The sequence below is a fragment of the Pectinophora gossypiella genome, chromosome 20 (assembly GCF_024362695.1).
Source record: "Pectinophora gossypiella chromosome 20, ilPecGoss1.1, whole genome shotgun sequence".
Lineage (NCBI taxonomy): Eukaryota > Metazoa > Arthropoda > Insecta > Lepidoptera > Gelechiidae > Pectinophora > Pectinophora gossypiella.
This window is the reverse complement of record NC_065423.1, coordinates 3,096,463-3,116,537: the sequence shown is the minus strand read 5'-3', so window position 1 is coordinate 3,116,537 and position 20,075 is coordinate 3,096,463. Positions and strand designations below refer to the sequence as shown.

At 39.3% G+C, this 20,075-nt stretch overlaps 1 protein-coding gene across 5 annotated transcripts in view; it reads left to right on the top strand.

The window, feature by feature from the left end:
- Positions 1 to 4,861: 4,861 nt before the first annotated feature.
- LOC126375855 (uncharacterized) overlaps positions 4,862 to 20,075 on the top strand; it is a 226,284-nt gene continuing 211,070 nt past the window's right edge. For all 5 annotated transcript variants that reach the window (XM_050022905.1, XM_050022904.1, XM_050022906.1 and 2 more), the window contains exon 1: positions 4,862 to 5,072. In XM_050022905.1, the coding sequence (XP_049878862.1) occupies positions 4,935 to 5,072 (138 nt within the window). In that variant the 5' untranslated portion in view covers positions 4,862 to 4,934. The remainder of the gene's footprint in view (positions 5,073 to 20,075) is intronic.

Below are 20,075 nucleotides of genomic sequence, written 5' to 3'. Positions count from 1 at the left end.
CACGCGGTCGCGTGTCAAGCCAAGTTCAAGGAACAGAACTGGCGAGCCGCACCGTGTGTAATATTACACGAACCGTTTGGAGCCACTTTTGACCTCCTCATAAATCAAAAACTATTTCACATAAACGTATCAAATTTGGCTTATATATTGAGACTAACGAGATACATATGTGTTCTAAATTTCATAAGCTTATCACAAACGGTTATTTAGATATTTATGTCCAAAAATCCTCATTTTTATCATTGACTGACTGACTGACTGACCTATAGATCAAAATTCTAACCCAGTTCCAGATGACCTAGAGAGTTAAAATTTGGCATGCAGATAGGTAGTTAGATGAATACAAAGGAAAAAATATAAACCTGACAATTTTTAAATATTTAGATTCTATTATGAACGCTTAACTAAAATACCTAATGAAGAATGTTACTAAGTATGCCAAATCGCTTGAAATGATGTCTCAGTAAAGACTGTACGTATACAAATACACTGGTTTTTGTTGTAGTCAAAAATACTTAGAAGTTTTGATTTTATAGGCACTCAAAGTTTCGAAAAATACCGAGTCCCGCTAACAGTCACGTGACCGCTTGTGACGTCACAACGCGCCGCGCGGGCCGCGGCCCGCATAGTAGGTATTAAGTCGCCAGCAGTTATAGTAGTAGCTTGCGCAGTATTTTGTTGTTTTCGTCCTAATAATAGTAAATATTATTCGATTAATAAAATGGATAAAGGATTCGAAAAAGGGCAATCGGATAATCTACCTGAATTACCTATATGGATGAATGGTTGCGCATTATTTGTCAACAAATAGTGATTTTGTTGCCGCGCGAAACGCGAGGAATAAAAATGCAATTGTGAGTGAACTTTCCGTGCTACTACTTATGCTTAATAGTTTATTCTAAATTGTTTTATCAAAACAAAATAGACACAGACAAGCGCCATCTAGCGCAAACCTATTGTAACAATTTAGTGGCTAGCTGGCTGCGTCCATATTTTTTATGATAGGAAATTGTAAAGTAGTAACCAAAAGAACCAACAGATGGCGCTGTTAACCAACGCCAAATAAATAGATATACAAAATGGAGTAACGACGAAGGACGCATTTTATTTTCCCGCTCCCTAATAATTAGTATATTGAACAAAGTCATATCAAATCTATAATCTATTTCTTCAGTAAGTACCCAACTTATGTCATAATGGAAGAATGTAACTCAAATAGTAGAAGTTAACCTACCATCATCTTTTTACGTTAAAGGCAACAAATATGCACCTATTATAATTTTGTAGCTATTGGTATGTATGTATATATAGGTAGGTACCGCTCTTCTTAGTAAATTTAAGAGCCCCCGCAAACCACAGACTTTCTATCGGCCGATAGTTTGGTCGGGCTTATAATCAGTATGAAGATGTATGCAAGTCTGCATACTACAACGATTTGGTATCGGCCGATAAATAAGTTTGATGGGATACTCAACTACGTTCAAACTGAACTATCAGCAAACTATCGGCCGACTGCTATATCAGTATGGAGCTTCTTGCAAGCGCGCACACCGACCGATTGTTTAGTCGGCCGATGGTTCACTTCGCTCCGAGTTTTGGAGCCGAAAGGTCGTGCATTCTTTTTATTATGGCACTGTCTAGTAATTTTGAATGCATCGTGTAAAATTTTCCATTTAATAATCTATCACTGTAGATGGGATGCACCCAATACTCTCGGACTCTCTTCTTGATTTTTCTCCTCGGTTGTATGAGAGCAATTATAATATTTCTGGACAATATTTTACTACGAGTAACTTTCATTATGCGACAGCTCTCTTCAACGGTAGCTTAAAAACTGAATATCGTCGGCCGACTGTTGCCTAGCTTAGGCATATCCGGTTTAGTAGGTAAGTATCTAGGTATACCTACTTACTTATTTACAATTAAGAGTAGGTACTTATACTCGGTTTACATATTATTAACTGGGATTAATTATTATTTTTATATTTAGCGCACATCAAATCAATAGTGTAAAATCATTATCTACTCATAAATAATGATAAAATAATACCTAAAAAAGTAATGATATCCAATCAAAAACATAAATGTGAAATGACAGCCAAGTTCAATACAATGATAAATGCTTTGGTTGTTGACTTCAACGACAAAAGAAGTGAGATCTAAATGGGTGCCAAGTTCAATGGTCAGTCCTGAATTTATTTATAAGTAACAGTATAACATAAAATATCTTCTTATAACATAAGATAATGTATTGTAGCCTAAGCTCTGTCTTGGCTAGTTTTTATAAACCTACCAAAGAATTATTATGTTCTATCGTTAGTTTCTACCAACAATCCGAATTTTCGGAATTATAAAATAAGAACCGACAAATACTTGTAGTTTTAGAACTTGCGAAGGCTATAATTCATATATCAAAACTAGCCAAGACAGACCTTAGGCTACAATACATTATCTTATGTTATAAGAAGATATTTTATGTTATACTGTTACTTATAAATAAATTCAGGACTGACCATTGAACTTGGCACCCATTTAGATCTCACTTCTTTTGTCGTTGAAGTCAACAACCAAAGCATTTATCATTGTATTGAACTTGGCTGTCATTTCACATTTATGTTTTTGATTGGATAATAATATTAATAAAAACACTTTATTGCACACAAATTCACAAAACATTTACAGGATAAACTTATTCTAAGGACTATCGGAGCGGCTAGAGATTTTCTTTGGCTTGTGCAAAGAGAATGTAATCACGCACAAACCACGAGAACCAAAACTTACCGCGCATGAGGGAACCCCAAAAGAAATAATAAACAGCCTCCGTGGTCTAGTGGTTAGAGCGTTAGGCTCACGATCTGGAGGTCCGGGTTCGATTCCCGATGGGGACATTGTCGAAATCACTTTGTGAGACTGTCCTTTGTTCAGTAATTACTTTGCAATCTTGAATCACCTGATTGTGCGAAAAAGTAAGATTATTCCGTGCTTTGGAGGACACGTTAAGCCATTAGTCCCGGATATTGTTGCCGTAAAAACATGTTAACTAACAAGCAGTGGAGCAGCGTGGTGGAGTATGCTCCATACCCCCATCTGGGAGTCTAAATATGCCACATTGAAGCAAATTAATTAAAAAGACCACAATTTTTCTTTTAAAGTTGCAAATGTCAAACTCTAATATTGGTTTTTACCGGCCAAAATTACAACGGTTTACGAAATCTATTTTCTTTACTAACACAAACTATCGATAACGATAACAATCCGGAATATGAATAGGTCACATCCCTATCCAAATAAGAGGGCAGAATTAAATCGCGTTGATTTTTTCAATATTCATTATTTGTTTTCTCTTCAATTCCCCGTAGCTATAATATCTCGGAATTCTCGGTCGTTCTCGGCATCTAGGCGATGAAGTTGAAGGTTGTATTTTTATTAATGCTTTACGAAGTTGATCCCCTTGATAGCCGAGAAATTGACAACGTTCGATTTTGAGGTTATTGGTATAAATAAATATATGTAGGTAGGGTCTCCGAAAAGCTACAAGAGAGCAGGCTCCGTTGGTTTGGGCACGTAAAAAGAAGACCTCCAGATTATGTGGGTAACGTTACAGCCAATCTAAACATACCAGGGCTTAGACCAAGAGGACGACCAAAAACAAGATGGGCGGATGTGGTCAACAAGAACCTGTGTATGTGCAATGTCTCCGAGAACGACACGTCTTTGTAGCGTGGATTTCGGTTTCCGCGGTAAGAATTTCCGGATATTTTTAAAGCCTGTGTGTTATTCTAATGTGTAAGCTACATTATTGTAAAGTTTCATTAAAATGCATTCAGTAGTTTTTGCGTGAAAGAGTAACAAACATCCAAACATCTATACTCACAAACTTTTACATTTATAATATTAGTAAGATTTGCCGCAAATGGCATTAACTACTTGACCGGCCAAAAAATTCAGGCAGCAGGCCTGAGGGTGCTCAGTTGGACGCGAACTTAGGCTCAGGGCGTCATCTGAGAGGCTTATATTTGAAGGAATTAATCGACCCAAGCGGGCCGATAGCGATAAGTGTTAAATAAGGGAAATCTTCAAATAAATATTATGGGCGTATTTATTACCATTAATTCACCACATATTTTGCCTTGCCAACAATAAAGTGCTATCTGTAAAAGTCAACTATATTTCCAGGTATTTTTTATTGAATACAGCTCTAATGTAGATACATACAACCATACATAAACTCACGCCTATTTCCCACCGGGTAAGCAGACTATGGACTTCCATTTGCTTCGATCCTGACACATTATTCTTGCTTCCTCCGCATTCATCAATCGTTTTTTAAACGCACGCCGGTTCAGAGATATATCGTACTAAATCTTTTGTAAGGATATCTCCAGGGACATTCCTAATATAGGTAACTATATTTTAAGTAGGAATTTCGTGCCAGCCGTTTGTATCTCTCTAGATGCAGCGAACACAGGTGCAACAGACAGATGAAAAAAATATTTTATTTTATTTTTGTTGCAGGTGGAACGAAGTGTCAGTTGCCAGACCGTGTGTGTGTAGAATACCTTAAAACTACAGGTGCATTTCATTAAATCGCGCGTGTGTGGTCAAACCTTAATTTTCCGTACTGCAAGAGAAAATTAAAAGTAAATATTTTAAAAGAGAGTCTTACATTCTTCATATTTTCTTTTTAAATTGTTTCATAATTATTAAAAGGTAAGGTCGTGAACAATAAAAGTAATACATACATTAAATGTTATTGTAACGTAAGTGCCAAAAAAAGGTATTAATAAATAAAATAAAATTTAAAATAATTTATAAAGTACGTTGTTAAAAATATCATTATTCAAATTGAAAAAAAGAACGATCCTTTGTCTTCAAATTCTTCAGCTAACTTCACATCAATAAGTGTACTACGTATACCAACGTGAAGTTAGACCATGAAGTTGAGCGTGAGTGCGTACCGCGCACACGCGTCTGCGCATAAGAAGATTCTGACGTCGTCGTACCAGCAGCATTATGGGAGCACAGCAGCACCTCCGTGCAACCTGAACTTCACGCCTTCACAACAACCACAGGTAAGTCAGTAATGTAGAATAAATAATACTTGTTCTATGTTAACATCGTAGTGAAAGTTTCTTGCAGGTACTATCAATCATTCGAAAATCGATTGTGACATTTATTGAAAATATTGAAATAAAAAACTTAAAAAAAATAAATCTTACATCTAGTACTACTTTTAAAACAAATTAACAGAACAAGAACTACCTATTCAAAGAGCCATGTCCAATAGTGTCCGTTATCCTGGCCACATTGCCTCGCTGGACGGCCAAATGAGATCCTTTGCATCGATTAGTTAACTGATTAAAAAAACTACATACTTATAATACAAAAATCGTTGCGACTGTAGATTATAGAGAGTATAGACATTTTAGAGAGTATAGAGATTGTAGACATTATAGAGAGTATAGAGTTGCATTATTTTCAAAATGCAACCAACAACTCGTAGTTTGCCATATAACTTCAAATATTCGCCACATTTCTTTCAAATATTTCGAACATGATTTTTCCAACTTGAGAAGTCCGATATGAATTTTGTCGTAACATCTTAAAGTATTTAAGTTATGAAACGAGCAAGTTCAGCTCTGTTCTTATTGGCTTCGGACAGAATTGGTTCGATATTGAAGTTCTTGCGTTTTATCCTTGTGTAATCCTAGTATATATTTTTTCTGCTTACTTCTGGAGTCTAAATATAACAACTTGACGGTGTAGCGGTCTCCATGCTACTTTTTAGGTAAAAATAGAACAGTGGTTTCCGTTTTGTCTTCCGCCTGTCTGACGCGAGTGGGATGGCGCCCAGAGTAGTCTATTTCAAAGCCGTACTAGGGACTCCAGTCCTCCGCCTCTAAATAGTATTGACAGTTACTGCTGCTCTCTGTCAGGTTCCAGGTTACAGTTCCTGTGTCCTTTCCATCTTGCATTGCCGTACCGACGGCTCCCATCTTCGCAACCCGTATCTTTGGGCAAGGATCCTACATTGTACCCCGAAAAAAAAAACTTAATCTATTTTTTTCTTGTTTAGGAAAAGTTAAGTATGTGTCGCTAATTTTTAAAACTGGCTTGAGCCCAATCATAAGAAAACAATGGTAAAATAAAACTCTTTCAATTCGATATAAAACTCTATTAAAAATTATTTCAACGCTTCATCCAATGAACACATTTTATTCCCACTTCACAAAAGTCTATAAGATCCCTTGGGTACCGTATTCACGTACGCAACTGAATGGAATATCCCTATTCGCCATTCCCGGGAATTAAACACTAAGTTTCCTTCTCATAGTATCAACGAGGCCACATTTTACAATTTTATCGGTTACTCTACAGCTAGAGTTGGCACCGGTAGGTAAACAGGTAAAAAGTAAGTTGAAGTGAAATTAATAATTTTAATTCAGCCTTAGGACAGCAGACCAAAATTTTTCGTTCGCGTCAGATTTTTCGGTTTTATATTGAATTTTAATTTGATAAATTAAGGTACCACAAATAACGCGCTGAACTCTTCTGTTGACATCATTAGATTTTTTAAATTATGTCTCTATCTATATCAGCCTAAATTCAATTCAAATTTTTAAATTAACTGAACAAATATCGAACTTATACCACACCTCGGACACTTCATACAAACAACCTCGTTTTGTGTAGACACGACACGCGCATCTGTGTGTGTGTGTGACGTCTGATATCATACGATTCAAGTTTAAACTATGTTCGAGAGGAGGTGAGGTAAACCTTGCTCAGACGCTGGTGGGAAGCTGAGAGAGAGTTGGCGTTTTATACGTAGTAGTATTTCTTATACTAAAATTATACTAAAAATGGAATAACTGACACCAGGCTTGTTAAATTTAAGGGTATATTCATGTTGTTCAATTTCTAACAGGGGCTTTGGCTTTGAATAACTTTGACACCAGTTTGTTCAAATCAGGGGGATTTTCGTGCTGCGCAATTTCTAGGCACGTAGCAATCATGTCTTGTGATTGGTGTTTTCCACCAATAAAAAATCCTTCCTATTTCGAATGTGACAGAAACAAATATTGAACAACTAGGCCAGTTCAACCTTACACACCTAGATTCACACTTGACCGAATAACATAACATAAACTGCCTATATACGTCCTACTGCTGGGCACAGGCCTCCCCTCAATCAACCGGAGGGGGTATGGAGCATACTCCATCCCGCTGCTCCACTGCGGGTTGGTGGAGGTGATTTTACGGCTAATAGCCGGGACCAACGGCTTAACGTGCCCTCCGAACCCGGACCGCCAGATCGTGAGCATACGCTCTAACCACTAGACCACGGAGGCTGTTGCTTGATCGAATAATATTCTGTTATTTCGGAAATACCGGTGAAAACCGGCTTTCTAGAATTCGTAGCAGGGCAGCTCTATTATTGGCACGCTGGTACTCGTACGACAAAGGGCGTTTGCACAATGCATGAGTGCGGTAACAAGTCTCCTTGTACCAGTCACTTGTGGGGTTTGTCTGGTAGCGGGAAAATATTGTGTAAATATGTATTGATATTATACAACTGAAAATATGAACTGTGTACATATTTTCGAGGGTTAAGAGATTTTTTTTAAGGCATAAATATTTCTCTTCTCTTCAGAAACACAAAACACCGTTCAAACTATGCAAAAAAAAAAAGGAATAACAAGTGTGTAAAAGGAAAGGGACGAATGATTGACAACTGTTAATTTTAAAATGAACGAATAACCCGCGCGAATAATATAAGCATCTCACTCATATGCAACTCGTTTGACGTGTGTTCCACAAATTTTATACCTGTCGCTTACCCGTCCCTTTCTTTTTCGGTGGATAAGAAAATGACAGGTATAAATTAAAATAAAATTACTATGTGTCTGCAGGAATCGGGGCCAATGTATTGCCAATCATTGTATTATTTTCTATGATAACCGTCTGACATTAAATGTATAGTTATAATGTTCTTTATTTTTTTTTTGGTAAGGACTTTACAGGCTTGAACCACCTGATTATCTGAAAAATAAGTTAATTCGCAGTGGAGCAGCGTGGTGCAGTATGCTCCATACCCCCTCCGGTTGATTGAGGGGAGGCCTGTGCCCAGCAGTGGGACGTATATAGGCTATTTATGTTATGTTATGTTCTTTATACATTGGATAGGGGAGTCGTATCATACGAGTATAACGAATCATTTTAGCATGCTATTGTAAGAGAAATGTGTGAAACTATAATTATTTATTACATTTACTTACTACAACTTATGTACTACATTTTATACAATAAACGAATATTCTATTATGTTCTATTCATCTGATAAAGCGCATACAAAAGTAAGTGCGCAATGTTAACAAATATGTCAAATAGGAATATTGCTTTTTTAAATGAATTGCTTCTTCTTCTTCTTTATTATTGGAAATGTTTCTGTAACAATATTTGCATGCTATTGTTGATAGCTGATAAGGAGAGACTTTTATGAGCATCCATCTATTAATGTGCCCGTAAAAGCAAATAAAGAGTATTTCTATTTCTTTCGTGCCGATGACAAGTCGAATAACGTAATTTATAATTTATCAGCACAATATGCTGATACGGCAATAGACGGAAGCGCCCATCATGTCCTCCCGCGTGCAGGTTTCAGGGCACAGCCCATTGTTTATAATTGGCCTTTTTAACCCCTCTGGGTACATAAAAAAAAATCCGCCAACACTGTAACCCGATTTCTAACGTGTTCCCGTTAGCAATCTCACATTTCGTGCAAATAGAATACTCGTATACTATACATAACTGGTTGTTAGAGGAATACATTTATATCAATCCATTAATCCTTTTCTCATTGCTGGACTTGCACCAATGAGTTATTAATTTGTCTTAACTTGACGGTCTCTGTGGTCCAGTGCTTGACCGATGTGCCTACGATCCAGAGGTCCTGGGTTTGATTCCCGGTGGGGACAAATCACAAAAATCACTTCGTGTAGTTTGGTTAGGACATTAACTCGCTGATCTGTCACTTGATTGTCACAAAAGTAAAATGACCCGTGCTTCGAAAGGCACGTTAAGCCGTTGGTCACGGTTACTACTTACTTACTGATGTAAGCCGACTGATGTGAGAGCCTATCACAACAACGACCTGGGATAGACATTTAGGAGTCGCCGTCGACGGACACGGCTTGGACGTCATGATGATGATGACTGATGTAAGTATGTAGTCGTTACATGAGTCATGTCAGGGGCCTATGGCGGCTCAGTAATAACCCTGACAGCAGGGTCGATGGGGTTGGTAATCCACCTCACAACCCACACGATAGAAGAATAATTTGTCTTAAGTGCAGTTTCACTGTTGGCTCGACGATTACAGACGGCGATACGGCGTCGTTGGTCTAACAGAAAGCTCGGTGAGGTGTGGGTACGGTCACGGTCTCAGGGCCCCGATACCGACCCCGCCGGCGTGGTCGACGATTTCCCTCATTCAGCGCTTATCGCTATCGACTCACTAGGGGCGATTAATTCTTTCAAATATTTTTCCTCTCAGATGACGCCCTGAGCCGAGGTTCGCGCCCAACTGGGCACCCTCAGGCCTGTTCTCTTAAACGTTGTACCGGGTGAGAGCCTTCAGCGCTCCCCATTTGTCCGGCCAAGTAGTTAATGCCATCTGCGGCAAATCTACAATAAGTCACGTCAAAAAAAAAGTACGGTCACGAGCATTAATATGTATACACTTTGGTACCATGTCACATTAACTTTTTAGACAAATTGAACTGTAAGTCTCACTAAATGTCAAATATGTTAGTGCGACAGAGTCCTAAAGTGGGTACATTATATTGCTCATGACTGTACTTAGTTCATCTTAAAAGAACAAAATATAATCTGAAGACTATATCCCGATTGGGGTAGTCAGAGGAACTTCCATCGCAAGATGAACTAAGTACCCACATCTCACCGAGCTTTCTGTTAGACCAACGTGATAGGTGGTGGCCGTATCGCCCGCGCCGTCTAGAAGAGTCGATCCAACTGTGTTAGTGAGGACAAAATAAACATTATCATCATCTCCCTAGCATTGTACCGTTTTTCACAGGGTCCGCTTACCTAACCTGAAGATTTGACAGGTCCGGATTTTTACAGAATCGACTGCCTGTCTGACCTTCCAACCCGTTAAGGAAAACTAGCGTTTCTCGGGAATGTGGGTTTCCTCACGATGTTTTCCTTCACAGCCGAGCACGTGATAATCATTTATGATACAAACATGAATTCGAAAACAAAGACAATCATTAGTTTAGGCCTCTGCTGGATGCGAACCTGCGACCTCAAAATGAGAGGCAAGAGTTTTACCAACTGGGCTACCACGGCTCTTGTGAGAACTGCAGTTATTGTAACGTAAATTGACAAAGTGAGAATTGCACTTAAATACTTAAAATTAATACCTAAACGACGTTAGAAATCCAGGCAAGGGTTACAATGTTAGCGGATTTTTTTAGTACGAGTGACGTGACGAAATATAAACATGTTAATTACCTTTTTTTTTTGACGTGACTTATTGTAGATCAGGCGTACTCCGGTTCTAGAAGAATACTAAGACTTGTAAATAAATCGGAAAACTTTACCCATTTCTACACGTCCAACTTGGGAGATTTTGCATGGATTTCGCATTCGGGTTCTGTGTTTTAATATGCAGTTTTCAGTTCTTTAGCGCGATATTGCATAAATATTCATTCCATAACGTTGTCCTCTGGAGCTGTGGTAGCCCAGTTAGTAGAATGCTTGCCTGTCACTTTGAGGTCGCAGATTCAAATCCAGCACGGACCTAAACCGATGATTGTCGAATTTGTTTTCGAAGTCATATTTGGATCATAAATGATTATCACGTGCTCAGTGGTGAAGGAAAACATCGTGAGAAAACCCACATTCCCGAGATATGCATTTTCAGAGGTATGTGACCTGATCTGTATTGGGCTGGTTTTCCCTTCGTGGTTTGGAAGGTCAGACAGGCAGTCGCCTCTGTAAAAAACCGGACCTGTCCAATGTTCAGGTCAAGCGGATCCTGTGAAAAACGGGATAATGCTAGGAAGATGATGATGAACGTTGTCCCCCTGTCTCTACCATTTACATTATTCTATTGTTTTGTCTAAAAAATCAATATTGTTAGTGATGATGATGACAACGGTTAGTGATGATGGTGTCCTAGTCTGATAAGGCCCTAAGATTTTTGATTTTTTGATGAGAATTGTAGTATTCTTCTTCTTTTGTGAACCAACCCTCGTATCAACTCTGGTGCCAGGATTAATATTGAGCCGCCAACAGCCCCTGACATGGCTCATGTGACTACTACTTACATACATCAGTAACGGCTTAACGTGCTTTTGGAAGCACGGATCATCTAACTTTCGGACAATCAGGTGACCAGCCTGTAATATCCTTATCAAACTAGGGATTACAAAGTAATTTTAGTGAAATGTCCCCACCGGAATCGGAACCCGGATCGCGAGCCTAATGCTTATCCACTGTACTACGGAGGCTGTTATTCCCATTAAAATTCGTGGATTTTTTTCGCGGCGTACACTATTATTTGAACTCTAATATTGTCTTCTCTGGTATTAAGTATTTATTTATTTTTTTATTCACAATTTACATAGTCATTACAGGCAATCCCAATTCAACTATGTATACTACTATGTAACTATGTATGTATGTATGGTATTTCTTTTATGTTATTTTTCCCGTGGCTTCCGGAATTTATGCCCGTTTAATGGCAATAGGCTTGCCCCTATTTATTTATGTAATCGTTAACAATTTTTACATTGTGTTCGACATTATATATAATAATAATAATCCATTTAACATATTTAAACATTTCATGACAAGAGCATAACAATTTTACTTATACAAAAATAATTAATAACATAAAATTTATAGCAATTAATAATAATTTAAATAGCAAAAACAAAGTAACAATGTCAATGAATTGAATTGAATTAAGCAATAATGTCAAAATTTCAAAGGTATTTAGATTTAAAGATGTCAAGTTCAATAAAAAAGAAATATATATATATAAAATAAATAAATAAATTAATACAATAGTGTCATGTTAATTTCATAATCAATTTTCATTGTCATTATAAAATTCATCAACTGTGTAGTAACACTTCTTCAAAAGATATGACTGAAGTTCTACTTTAAATTTTCTAAGATCAGTTATGCTTTTTAGATATATAGGAAGTTTATTGTATAGCTTTACTGCTTGATACTGAGGACAATGCTTAACTATAGTTAAACGTGGATTAAATATGTATGGAAGGTCTTTCCTCCGGGTTTTCAAGCGTGTACATGGGTCTTAAATATAGCCGGAGTGGAGTGGGTGTATATATTATGCATCACCGCCTGCCCCTCGTTTTGTAATATTGCGTTATCTGTGCAGATACCTGACAATGTATTACCTAACTCACGACATCGTCTACCTACGAGTACAAGTACGTATGTAACTTTCGCCTTCAGCTAGAGTTGCCAATATTAAATTATTGAAAGTATCGATAACGACGTTAAAAGTACGGTCACGACTACTAATATGCACTCTTTGAAACCATTTTGGCGGCGAGGGGGTGCTGCCGCCAAAGGATGTTTTCGGGGTACCGAACTAAGCATATTATCCCGCTAGCCACATGTTGGTAAAGTGACTAGGGATCGACGATCCAACGGTGTTATGTTGGAAGTTGTATATATGCGTTTTGCTGTGTAAACTTCGATATCGCGTTTCACGACTGCTTGAAGACTGCATTATTGAATGTGGCGCCATCTGTTGCATGTGGGCGAAACTAGCTGGCCAACTAGTTAGGTCCGCCACACCATGTCACATTAACTTTTTTGTCAAATTAAACCGTAAGTCTCATTTAATGTCAAATATGATAGTGCGACAGGGTTCTTAAGTGGGTACATGATATTGCTCATGACTATACTATTACTAACGTCGTTTAGTAGAATAGAAAGCAAAACTCTCGAAATTGAAAAATCTAATTAGTTACTAAAAAATACACATACATACATACATAAACTCACGCCTATTTCCCAGCGGGGTAAGCGGAAACTTCTAGCTGACGGAATTCCATCAGCTTCGATCCCAACACACTTTTTTTGCTTCACATTCATCAATCGTTTCATACTCCCACGCCAGTTCAGAGTAGATCATACTAAACCTTGTTTTAAGTTTACGCGGTTATTATCATAATTAAAGCACATAATAACGGGTTCCGCGTTTAAATGGGGATATGAGACTCCCGCGGTAAGAACCCGTTATTATGTGCTTTAATTATACTAAACCTTTTCTAAGGTCATCTCCAATTTACTGAAAAATAAATCTATCGATAGCTCACAATGTTTCAATAGGTTTCTACCATTATTGTTGACGTGCAACAATAATTAATGTTAATTCAGACACTATATAGTACTACCCATAATTTATAAACGAAAAAAGTATAAGCAGGCCTATCGACGGTGTAGAATATTTTGGATGAAAACTATCGATAGCGAAACTATCGATATTTTAAAATCACTATCTTGGCTACCTTCCAACGATTTAATAGCGCCTCGACGCGGATTTTGTAATACTCGAATATATTTCTCATACGTTTCCTGTAATGCGCGATATTTTGTGCACAGAAAATATGGAGTATTTCAGCTATGTAGCGGATTTGTTGGATAAGTTTTACAGGATATGGTGTTAATATTCTATTTGTAGTAGATTTTTTTTGGAATTTCATGCACTACTATCTTCTTCTCTCGTGTGGGTTAAGAGGTGGATTACCAACCTCATCAACCCTGGTGTCAGGGTTATGGTTAAGTGACGATGTGGTCTAGAGTGGATGACGCTTACCTAGCAAATGCCTATTCACTCTAGCCTTGAAGACTCCCAGATTATAACGAGTTTGAAAAACATATGACGGTAGACAGTTCCAGTCCTTTACTCTTCGCATCAAAAAGGAAGAGGTCAATACACACTACACTACTATGACTATACTACACTACACTACACTACTACACACACGCTACTACTACACTTATACTATACTATTGGCACTATTAATGTATTTTACTTATAGGTATTTTACTTATACTTGTATTTGCTGCAGTTTTCACTAACACAATTGGCTCGACTTTTATAGACGGCGATACGACTCACAACCTATCACGTTGGTCTAACAGCCGGCTCGGTGAAGTGTGGACACTTAGGTCATATTGCGATGGATATACTTCTGACTCCCCTATCATCATCATCACCAGCCCATTAACGTCCCCACTGCTGGGGCACGGGCCTTCCCTATGGATGGATAGGGAGATCCGGCCTTAAACCATCACGCGGGCCCAGTGCGGATTGATGGTTATTAACGAGGAAAGTCTCCAGGGTACGACGACCTTAGTATCGAGCACCTGAGGCATGCTGGGCCGCATTTACCGAGAGTGCTCTCTTTACTTTTTAATTTGTGTCTGAGTCACCATTACCTGCCACAGGACCTTATGTACACACTAGTGGTTCCGATCATTAAAGACAGGACGGGGGATGCCTCCGACGTGTCCAACTACAGGCCTATATCGCTTGCTACCGTGGTGGCTAAGGTTCTGGACAGTTTGCTTGATAAACAGCTGGCTAAGAACATTACTTTGCATGATGCCCAGTTTGGTTTCCGACCTGGCTTATCGACTGAGACCGCCATATTGTGCCTCAAGCAAACTGTACAGTACTACACTGAGAGGAAAACCCCGGTATTTGCCTGCTTTTTGGACTTGTCGAAGGCATTCGATCTAGTCTCTTATGATGTGTTATGGCGTAAGCTATGGGAAGACACTACAGTGCCTCATGAACTGACGTCACTTCTGCGGTTTTGGTACGGCAATCAAAAGAATAGTGTTAGGTGGGCAGGGGCGCAGTCGGATGTGTACAGGTTGAATTGCGGGGTGCGACAGGGTGGGTTGACCTCGCCCCGGCTGTTCAACCTTTACATGGACGGGTTGGTCGGTGAGCTCAGCAGCACACATGTTGGATGTCACATTGACGGAACGTGCTTGAATAACATCAGCTACGCCGACGACATGGTGCTGTTGAGCCCATCGATTGAGGCCCTCAGGAAACTTACGCGGCGGCCCAGGGGCTCAAGTATAATGTTAGGAAGAGTGAAATGATGGTTTTCAAGCCTCAGGCCAAAACAAGAGATGATTTCCCTGATGTCTTCCTTTGTGGCGCCCCCGTTTCCAGGGTATCTAAATTTAAATACTTGGGCCATTGGGTTACTGACGACCTCTCCGACAACAGTGACATAGAGCGTGAACGCAGGTCGCTGGCTGTCCGCTGTAATATGCTGGCCCGTAGGTTCGTGCGATGTGGGAAGGCAGTGAAAATTACGCTTTTTTAAGCTTACTGCCAATCCTTCTACTCGTGCGCCTTATGGGCCAGCTACACGCAGCGGAGATACAGCGAGTTGCGTGTGCAATATAATAACGCATTCAGGATCCTGTTGGGGCTACCGTGGCGTTGCAGCGCGTCCGGGATGTTCGCGGAGGCGCAAACGGATGACTTCTACGCAATTATGAGAAAACGATGCGTCTCCCTTCTTTTTCGGCTTCGCGCTAGCACCAACAGCCTTCTGAATGTGTTTGCAGGCCGGTATGACTCACCGATGCTGCGTCATTGGGTGCAGCTACACATACGGAGGTGAGTTATTTTATTGTAATTTTTTTTTTAGGACACATGGTCTGAAATAAAATTATTGTATTGTATTGTATTTATTTGAGTATTTTTATAATTTGATTTAGTTTTAACTTAATTTAATTTTACCATTGTATTTTGTTGATTTTGGAATTTTAATTTTTGAATTGTAATTTTAATTTAATTTCTAATGTAAATATGGGTTACATGCCTGAAATAAAATGATTTTATTATTTATTTATTATTTATTTATTAACGACTGCTAATGCAGCCGGGACCAACGGGTTAACGTGCCTTCCAAAGCACAGAGGAGCTCGAGATGAAAACTTTTTTTTGTAGTCACCCATCCTATGACCGGCCTTTGCGAATGTTACTTAACTTCAACAATCACAAACCGAGCGCGTTTACCGCCGTCCATCAAAAAATAATAATCTGATATGCTTTTTTATTGCATCAAAACAAAATAAAGAAGTAAAAAAAAAACAAAGAATAAAAGCTACTTACTCATCTAAGTAACAAAAAGCGGTAGTGCAAAGTATATTAAAAGATTTAAAGGGTTCTCTTGAGACAATTAAGTTTTTAAAGCGGCTCCCAGTTGCGATAAAACTTGTCTTAAAACTTAGACGTTAGTGGAATACAAAGAAATTTTGCTCTGAGTGGAACTTCGAACCAAAACGTTCAGTTAGAATTGCAATACTCACTCAAGATTCATTTTTATTGTCGAATCAACAATAACAGTATTTATATTACTACGGTTAATCTCCTCCCCGCACCTATTCCTATCCGGATTTGATCTCACCCCCTCTAGGTATTACCTTTTTTTAATAATATAGGCTTGCGTTTGACCACAATCTCACCTGATGGTAACGATGTGGTCTAGGGTGGATCACGCTTAACAAATGCCAATTTACTCTAGCTTTGAAGACTCCCAGATTATAACGAGTTTGAAAATCAGATGACGGTAGACAGTTGCAGTCTTGATGTTTGCATCAAAACGGAAGAGGCGAAACGTTCAGTGCGGATTGGTGGTATATCAAAAACATAAGGATGAAATGCCTGCCGACGGCTAGTCCGTAGATGGAATGGAGTGGGTGGAATTAACTCGTGAAGTTCCCGCGGACATTCACTGAAGTGTCTTATCTTATCTTATTTAGCCTATTCGATTCCACTGCTGAGCAAAGGCCTCCCATTGATTTTTCTACTCCTCTTGACTGCGCGATCTCCGGCCAATCCTTCCGATAAGCATTGAGGTCGTCCCATCATCTTTTACGCGGTCTGAAGTGTATCCTATAAAAACCGACAGACAAGCTCTGTGTTCGTCTGTCCGTCTGTGTTCTACACTTTGGAGACGACTCTTCTACCTCATCAACCCTTCTTCTTCTTCTATCGTGTGGGTTGTGAGGTGAATTACCAACCTCATCAACCCTGGTGTCAGAGTTACTATTGAACCGCCAAAAGCCCCTGACATGACTCATATAACAACTACATCAGTAAGTAACCGGGACCAACGGCTTAACGTGACTTCCGACGCACGGATCATCTTACTTTCGGACAATCAGGTGATCAGCCTTTAAAGTCCTAACCAAACTAGGGATCACAAAGTGATTTTCGTGATATGTCCCTACCCGGGTTTGAACCCGGGACCTCCGGATCGTGAACCTAACGCTCAACCACTGGACCACGGAGGCCGTTGGAGACGACTTTAGTCTAAAATGGCCGTAATCCGCTTACGACTAAGGGGTAGACCTGTTTTGATTATTGATGAGAGGTTTCTTCGCATTTAAATAATAAATGAAAATAGATACTCGAAACGCTCGGTGGCGGTGGAAGGAGCTCGATGGCGCAGATGAGCTCGGTGGCGCAGCGGTAAACGCGCTCGATCTGCGATTGTTGAAGTTAAGCAACTTTCGCAAAGGCCGGTCATAGGATGGGTGACCACCAAAAAACAAGTTTTCATCTCGAGCTCCTCCGTGCTTCGGAAGGCACGTTAAGCCGTTGGTCCTGGCTTCATTAGCAGTCGTTAATAACCATCAATCCGCAAAGGGCCCGCGTGATGGTTTAAGGCCCGATCTCCCTATCCATCCATAGGGAAGGCCCGTGCCCCAGCAGTGGGGACGTTAATGGACTGATGATGATGATACTCGAAACGTTGAGATATAATCACTAAGTATAAAGTTTTAAATGTCAACGTGACATTAAAGTGAACCACTGGCATTCTAAAAGTTATTTACGGTGGGCCACAGTTTAAGAACTAACTCCTAAGTTTTGCCGATTTCATTACGTCTATCGTTCATAGTTATTTAAGCTAAGTTTCGAGACAAGAATTTACATATAAAAGTACGAGAATCAGGGTGAAACTCTAGGGCGCTTTCAAATTAGTACTTTATTATTCGCTAATAATTATTTAAAACATAAGATCACGCTTATTTCCCGTGGGGGTAGGCAGAGACCACGGAATTCCACTTACTTTTATCCTGACACACTACTTTCGCATGTTTCACTCTTATCAAATACGTCATGCATGCTCGCCGTTAGAGTACGCTTGATTTTATCTTTCTTTAAAACATCCTAATATAAGCTCACAACTAATCGCAATTGGGTTAGGCAGAGGTACATCTAATAATAATCCACCTCATAACCCACACGATAAGAAGAAGAGGTACATTCATCGCAAGATGAACTAAGTACCCACACCTCACCGGGCTTTCTTTTAGGGTGCTATTAATAAACTAATCTCACCACCTCCGGATCGTAAGCTCAATGCTCAACCACTGAACCACAGAGGCCGTTAACGATAGAAGAAGACTACATCTTATTTATTTGCACACACCACCCTACGCGAGGCGTCTCCGTAATCGTTCCCAGATTTCTTTTCTCTAAAGATTTCAATAGACAACTGAAAATTTAATTACGTCTAAGCTAAGCTGGCTTAAAGACAGATTTCCAATTAGCACGCGCTATTTTAAACACCTCGGGACATTAACTTTAATCCTCCTTAAGTGGACCTTTTTGGGTTCCTGGGTATTGAGTCGTAGATATATTTATTGGTGAGATCGGAACGAAATCCGTTCAGGGAGTATTTTTCAATTTGCCGCTCGTGGAAATAAATGGCGTCATTCCGATACACAGCTCAGGGTAATGCTAGGTTTATCGGTTTAGTGACGCGTACTGTGTGTATGATATCTTTAATTTAGATCTTCTATCGAGTAGGTTATGAGGTGGATTACACCAGCAACCCTGGTGTCAGAGTTATTATTGAGCCACCAAAGGCCCATGGCTCATGTAATGACGACGCATTTACATCAGTAAGTAGTATATCGACTAAACATGCCTTCCAAAGCATAGATATCTTACTTTCGGGCGGTCAGGTGATCAGCTTGTAATGTCCTATATATATATATATATATATGTTATTGCACTAAGTTGTAATCGGATTATAGCGCCGAGACAAACCCGTGAGGGGTTTAGCGGTGTTATTTTATTCTTTTTTGTTAATTTTTCGTTGTATTCAATAATTTAAAAAAAAATCTTAAGTGCAGTTGTCACAGACACAATTGGCTCGACCGTTATAGACTGCGATACGGCTCACCACCTTTCATGTTGGTCTAATAGAAGGCACGGTAAGATGTGAGTACTTAGTTAATCTTGAGATGGATGTATCTCTGACTACCCTTATTGGGAATATACTCATAGTTGTGAGCTTTTAATATAATGTAGGTGTATATGTGGTGTAATGGTGTGGTGATGAACTTGTGGGTTATGAGGTGGATTACCAACCTCATCAATCCTAGTGTCAGGGTTATTATTAAGCCGCCAAAGGCTTTTGACATGGCTCATGTAACGAATACATACTCACATCAGTATGTAGTGACCGGGACCAACGGCTTAACGTGATCGTCTTGCTTTCGGACAGTAAGGTGATCAGCTGGTAATTTTCTAACCAAACTACGGATCACCAAGTGATTTTTGTGATATGTCCCTTTAAGTTTTTCTATACTTTTCACACAAAAAAAGAAAACAGAGCTCATAAACTAAACCGCTGCCACCTTCCGTCTCCCTCCCTTTCTCTCACTCTCACACTACTCAGGAAACGTTTATAAAATTCATCTCATATACGTCACATTCATAATAACCTTTCATTCCCATTCATTCTTGTTACGTGTTCATGAATTTTCAAACCAGTTTAAACTGGAATAGTATCAATCAGTGAAGCGTACACACGTAACACGTCTAATCTGGTGTCCGGCGGAGCGCAGACCGCATCGACCGGATATCCGGTAGAACTCCGGAAATTCGCCGCCGTCCGTTTCCGGTCTTTGGGCAGCTGTACCGCCAAATTATTGACATGTAAAGTTAATTGTCT